At 36.9% G+C, this 6,996-nt stretch overlaps 1 protein-coding gene across 2 annotated transcripts in view; it reads left to right on the top strand.

Annotated features, from left to right (window-relative positions):
- LOC122088694 (psbP domain-containing protein 6, chloroplastic) overlaps positions 1–4,959 on the top strand; it is a 5,970-nt gene extending 1,011 nt beyond the window's left edge. The window contains exons 2-4 of one of the 2 annotated variants that reach the window (XM_042658013.1): positions 3,484–3,800; positions 4,379–4,545; positions 4,622–4,959. In XM_042658013.1, coding sequence (XP_042513947.1) covers positions 3,484–3,800; positions 4,379–4,545; positions 4,622–4,637 — 500 coding nt within the window. In that variant the 3' untranslated portion in view covers positions 4,638–4,959. Of the gene's footprint in view, positions 1–3,483; positions 3,801–4,378 lie in introns of both variants that reach the window. The other variant, XM_042658014.1, reaches the window with a different exon arrangement.
- Positions 4,960–6,996: the final 2,037 nt, after the last annotated feature.

Here is a 6,996-nt window from a genome sequence, read left to right as displayed (position 1 = left end):
GACAATGATAAAATGCCAGCAATGGGGAGAATTTTAAGGCCTAATGGAGAATAGGTTGAGAACAATGACCCTTTAATCTTCCTGTGTTTTCCCCCCTTTTTAAGAATAATGGGTATTTTTTTTTATGCAATGGAAAAAGCATTAGGTACATCAGACACCCACTCGATTTTATCCAATGGTGTTACAGAGGAGTTTTGGCTTTCATATCATGACTCATGGTAGTTTGGGAAGAGACAAATCACTTCAGATAGATTGGCAGACCAAACAGCCCTAAGAGTCTTGAGACAAAGTGATGATTTAGTATGCAGTCACTGTTTTCCTTCTTCTTCTTCATCTTCTTTTATTTTATTTTATTTTTTTTAATAAAGAAGAACAGAATAAGAGAATTAATTAGAACTCTCCACAAAACACATGCATCTCATACACAATCCCTTGTACAATATCATCCTCCAGGCTTTGCACTCTTGAAGAAAATTATTCCCATAGCAGTGAAATACGCCTCCCCAAACCTTGGGCTTATTCTTGAACTCGGGTTTAGATATACACCATTCTATCAACTAGGAACCTGCATGTTTGCTTACTATCTATAAAGTTTCTTCTTGTCCTCAAACGTCTGCCTGTTCCTCTCTTTCTAGATAGCCCATGTAGCAGCATATTAGACCATTCTCCATACTAGTTTCCTTTCTGGCCCAAGTTCAGAAGCAGGCCATTTGAGAAATAACCCTTTAATCTCCATGGGCATTTCACTGGACGTGAAAGACAATCTGCGTTACAAAACTAAATAGTTTGCTGATTCTCTTTTTACTTCACAAAACACACATTTGCTAGCCAAATGATACCCCCTATGTTGAAAACCTTCATAATTTAACGCAACTTGTAATGTTGGATGCCCCATTTTTGTCAAACTCCATCTTCTCTTGTGCACCCTATCTTGCGGCCACTGATAATTCCTCAAGAAACTAGTTCAAGGCGATTTATATTCTTCCATTTCAGCCAGATTCCCTAAAGATCTGGTAAACAACAAAATTCCTCTTTCCACCTGCTCTGCTTCCTTCCATCCATACACTTCTCTAACTGACCAAGATTGAAGAAAGAGTGGGGACAGATTTCACATAGAGTATTTTTTTTTTTGGGGGGGGGGGGTGTAACTTTGTTCAAATCTAGTGCTGTTGATTTGCTATTACACGGCATTGTGCCTCCAAAACAATTTGTCGTATTTTTCACTTTTAATTTGCAATTCCGTGGTTCAGCTCACACTAAGTGTTGCTTCTTTTTGTCAATGTGTGGTTTTGATATTATGTTGTCAAAACTCAAAGACATCACCTATAACCTTGACTATACAATCTAGAAAGATCTATCATCTCCCCTCCCCCTACCTCAGCAAGACTTTGTTTGTGCTCATTCTGAATTCATCTCAAGTAATATTTTCTAGCTAATTTTTATTCCTTTCCCTCTGTGATTTTAAGATTTTGTTGAAAAGCAAGAAAAGATTTGAATAGCGAAACAATATTTCTTAATTTAAATCTTATCCTATTTTCCTCTGGATCTTTTTACTGCTTTATAACCTATTTCTTCTATATTGTTCATTCTCCTATTTTGTCTAAAATACTCAAATTTCCGTTTTCTTACATGGAACGGTTAGTTTTTTGAAGTTCGAGTCAGCACCTTGAGGAAAAAATGTTTGGTGTGACCTTCAGGATTAATAATAATAACAATTGTTATAATATATATATATATATTTTTTTTTTTGTTAAAAGAAAGATATTCTTCTGGCTAGATTAAGAAACAGCAAAGAAAAGTGAGGAATAGAAAGAAGGTTGATCAATATCTGGGGGTGAAAATTGTGGTTGAGGTTAAATTAATTTATCTTCCAGCGGGATCTAGGTAGGAAAATTATGGGTTAAAGTTAATTGTAGGATGAGGGTCATTGGGGCTTAATGAAATGGAAGAAACCAAAAAATAAAAAATAAAAAATGAAGAGAATGAGAGAGTAAGAAGAGCTATGTGACAGACGCGAGGTCTGGAACCAGTAACTGCAAGAGGAGAGAGGAGAGAGGAGAGAGGAGAGAAGAGAGAGGTTAACGGAGAAGAGAAGGAACTGCCAAAGAGACTAACAGATGATGGCTTGGTAGTCCCCCTCATTGTATATTTTTAATCAAAACCAATTACAGTCAAAGACCATAGGAAATAGAAATCCTAATCTAACTAATTTAGGAAACAAAGTACTAGCCTAGGTCTAGCCTGATTAGGAAACAATAAACTAAAGATAAAGTCAAACAACTAACCAAGATAGGGACAAACCTCCTTATCGTGACACATTTTAACAAGCTAGAAGAAGGAGAGGGAAAGGAAGGGAATTACCTAGGCTTTACTAGGGTTTTCATAATCCAAAATCCGCTTTCATTCAATCCCTCTCTAGTCCTCTAACAATAGAACTTAGAAGGACTAAAGACCCAATACAGCTGTGTTCGGGAAACTATCTGACAAGGTTATGATATGTCTGGCCAAATCCACTGGCAATTTCCAAAATATAGAGGTCTAGATTCTCATGACCCGGCCCACTAGGAGACCCAGTCCAATTCCATATCCAGGCCCACATTGAAGCACCGGAGGCCAGGGCAAGCATGAAAACCCTTGAGCCCAAAAATCTGCTGTTTTACTGTACACCTTTTAGGACTGATTGACTGCTGATGCTCTCACATCTCTCTGAAAGTATATTTTTCTTACAGCTGCATACCATACACTGAAATTTTGGGAATTTCATTATACCAATCTTTTAGCTTCCAATCAGATTAATTTTTTGCTTAGCTTGCAGCCACACGACGAATCTACATTGAGAAACTGGCCCCTCTAATCTTTCTTCATTTCTCCTCTTATGTCAATGAATGACTATGGTTATATCTAGAAGAAAACACAGTGAAGGAGGGGAGGAAAAATTGAGAAGAGAAAAATAAAAAAATAATAATAATAAAAAATAGAGATCACCATGTTCTGGTGATTGTGATCAGAGGCCAGATCCATTTATATTATTTTTGAATCTGATCCATTATGGATCAGCCGGTGTACTCTGTAGTTGGTATATCTTGGATCAGTCCAACTGACCCTCACAGATCATGAAGATGAGTTCACTTTTTAACCAGGATCGCTCACAAACATTAGTATTGGCTATTGTATGAAAATATCATAATCTGGTTGTCCAACCCAATGTTTAAAGGGGCATCCCAAATGCCACTTCCTGGCCCAGGACCATCCAATCTACCTGTTGTCCCAGGGTAAGATTTTGAAAGTTTTATTTTGTTTTATTTGGTGGGATGGTGTTCAACAAGTTTAGGATGTTGGGTGCGTGCTCTGACCCATTTTATCCTGCTTGAAAAATGCTGCTGGTCCTGCAGCATTTTTCTTTCTCAGAAAACCCTTTTCCTTACTTTTCCATTTTTGAAATAATCCACTTTAACATTTGCATGGCTTTTAATTCTCTTTCAGGAAATGTGCAGCCTTATGAGTTCCTCATCCCACCTACTTGGAAACAGATGCGTGTGGCCAACATACTATCTGGAAATTACTGCCAACCCAAGTGTGCAGAACCTTGGGTGGAGGTGAAATTTGAAGATGAGAGGCAGGGGAAAATCCAGGTGGTGGCTTCTCCATTGATACGCTTGACTAACAAACTCAGTGCTACAATTGAAGAAATTGGGAGCCCTGAAAAGTTGATTGCATCACTTGGTCCCTTTGTCACTGGAAGCACATATGATCCTGATGAAGTCATTGAAACTTCTGTTCAAAAGCGCGGCAATCAGACGGTATCTTCCTCTTACTCATTGTAGATTTTGGTATTCTATTTAGTTTTTGGACTGGTGCCATACCTTTACCATACCATCACTCTTCCGGGAGGTTTTGGTACAAAAATTTGTTGTTTCTTTGAGGGAAAATGAATAGATTTACAACACTCACACTCACGCCTGACTTCCTTAACCAAGTAATCTACTGATCAGTACTCACATAGTCACATTGAGAGGTTGTGGATATATGTTCCTCAGGAGAAATTCTAACCCAAATTTTGATCCACCTCATTGATACTTGATGTAAATCACAGCTAATTAGGATCAACATAGAGGGAGTTGAGAAATAAACCTACATGTTGGCTTTTGCAATCTTGTTTTTGAAAAGAAGCACAATATTTCGTATATAGAATTTCTCTCTTGATCAGAATCCAGAAACTATTTTGCTGCAAACTTTCTGTTTCATTTTCATGGAGTGAGATGATTGCTATTTTGATAAGGCTCAGTTTTCAGGTAATGTATCCTGAAATGAAGAAAGGAAAAATCATACCTTAATGGCTTTGTAGTGACTCATAATCTTTTTCATTTGTTGCATGCAGTATTACACATATGCGCTGGAGACTCCATTTGCCTTGACAGGTTCACACAATCTTGCAAAGGCTACTGCTAAGGGAAACACAGTCATCTTATTTGTAGCAAGTGCCAATGATAAACAGTGGCAGACATCTCAGAAAACTCTCAAAGCTATGCTTGATTCCTTCGAAGTGTAGTTTTCTAGTGAAACAAAAATTAAGTGGTTATATTCATTTATTTATTCTTTTAATTTGTCATTTCACTTGCAGAAGTAGGATCTTCTGAGCCAGTCCTGCAGTTTCATCCATCTACCAAGTTTTAAATCACCTGAAAGTGAATAAGAATTGTGCTTCATGGATGAGATACTATGGATGAGCTAAGTGGGGCACGGGCAGGGTTCGACACAGATGAATATTGCCAATAACTTTCATTTTCCAATCAGTGTATTACTGAGGACAACTTAAAATTGTACATTTTCTAGATAAATGTGCCAAGCCCGGGAGTCGAGACAGGATGGTACCAGTTTCTAAACGATTCTAGGCATTGTAGAAAGGGGAGAAGAACTTCAATGGTTCTTAATGAGATGGTTCCATTGTTATTTGTTGCAGATTTTTTAATTATCAAGAAATCTAAGGGTTTCCCTTACTTTAAATGGAAATTTAGAATACAAACCATGAAACTTCTTCAAAGTCTACAAGATCTCATATAAGGATATCAAAACAACTAAGAATAAATGAAAACCAAATAAACAACCCCTGACATAGTTTTTAATGTTATTTCCAAACAAATTTACAGTAACGTAACGTTTTAAAGTCCCATATCAGCCATATGGAATATTGATCCCACTTCGGTTTTCAAAGGGAATTGATGTGGGTTGATATGGTCTTAGGCCCTATTTGGTATCATTTTTCTTTTTATTTTTGCCTTAAAAATTGTTTTTGGGTGCATTTGGTATTGCTTATGAAGCCTATTTTTATCTAAAAAATATTGAGGCTGCATTTGGTAGTTATCCAGAAAAACGTTTTTGGCGTTTTTCCAATAAAACGTTTGGTGTCAACTTGGTATTTTTCCATTTTTTTTTTAACGAAAAAAAAAAGAAGGCAAAATGATGGAACAACAAAACTTTGTTCCATCATTTCCGTTTCACTCAAAACAAAAAAAATAATGATAATAATAAAAAAAAAAAGAAGTGAAAACTAGGGTGATCGTTCTTGAAATAGGTTTACTAAGCACCATTTTTTTTGTTTTAAAACGGCATTTTGTCACAAAAACTTATATGACTACCAAATGCAACCTGAAAAAACACAAAAATAAAAAAGAACTTGAAAGCCATTTATACCATTTTCAGTTATTTTTGCACTTAACATTATTAAGCACGAGTTTATACCTCCCAAAATGGAGAGTAAAAATGTCAATTTCCTTCTATTTTAAGAAAAACAAGTAGAAACTCATCTTTGCTCCATCCCTACCCTCAACCGTCGACACACTTGTTCTCCTCCCTGCAAATTCGTCACTTCTTGCAATGGAGGTTATTGCCGGTGATAGTCTAGCAGCAACCGATCCCACTTCCATCCTTTTGTTCTCCTTCCATCAATCGATTGCAGCCTTTCTTCTTCTTCTTCTTCTTCTTCTCTCTCTCTCTCTCTCTTTTAAGATATTTTCTGCAAGTATTCAGGTGTGCAAGTGGAGGAGAAGAGGATTGACTAGCTGCCCACTAGTCGTGACCAACGGCACGTAGCAGCCACGGGTGCTGGTTGCAGTAGGTTGCAACAAGGCCCTCGCGGCTATTTGCGATTTCAGATATGAAATCATTGAAGAAAGGAAAAAAAATGAAAAAAAAAAGAAAGAGAGAGAGATGAGAAAGGTGAATAAGAAGGGGAAGGAGAAGGGAGAGGGAGGATGAGAGGGAAAGAAGTTGCAACAAACTATAAAAAGAAAAAGTGGAGAAAAAGAGATGAGGAAGATTGGTGAAGGGGACATTTCTTCACTCATTTATTCAAAAACCCATTTTACACATTGGGATACCAAATCTATTTCTTATAAAAAACCATTTTTGTCTAGTAATTATCAAACCATTTGTATGTTTTGATAAAAAAAAATGATTTTCATTAATACTTTTTGTTAAATAGACAAAAATAAAAAAGAATAATGATACCAAAGAGGGCCTTAGATCCCTTCACTTTGTAAGCTGATTTATGGGGTTGAGCTCTTCAATGATTGTATTAGTGGTATTAGAGTAGTCGATCCTCAAGTCAACCTGTGTGGAAGGGGTGACTTGATGCCAAAGTGGTGAGAGTTATTAGGAAAGGGTTAACTGCCATCAACAAAAACTTTGGAACAAAGTGAGAGACCCTTAGAAAGGGCTACCTGATCCGGAGTGGACAACCATAGACGTTGGCGGGTACGAAAGTATGGTGGTATGTTATGGTCCCATATCAGCCATATGGGGGGTTGATCTCATATCAGTTTTTCAAAAATAATTAATGTAGATTTATATGGTCTTGAGTCCTGTCAACTTGTATGCCGATTTATGGGATTGAGTTCTCCAATGCTCATATTAAAAAGAATGGTTCATCAATTGAAACTCTTAACATTTTTTTTTTTTTTCTTTCTTCGACTTGCCAAACTTGGCCACCCCTTGGGG

Source organism: Macadamia integrifolia, chromosome 9, assembly GCF_013358625.1.
Source record: "Macadamia integrifolia cultivar HAES 741 chromosome 9, SCU_Mint_v3, whole genome shotgun sequence".
NCBI lineage: Eukaryota > Viridiplantae > Streptophyta > Magnoliopsida > Proteales > Proteaceae > Macadamia > Macadamia integrifolia.
The sequence above is the reverse complement of the archived record's forward strand: the minus strand, read 5'-3'. Positions and strand labels throughout refer to the sequence as shown.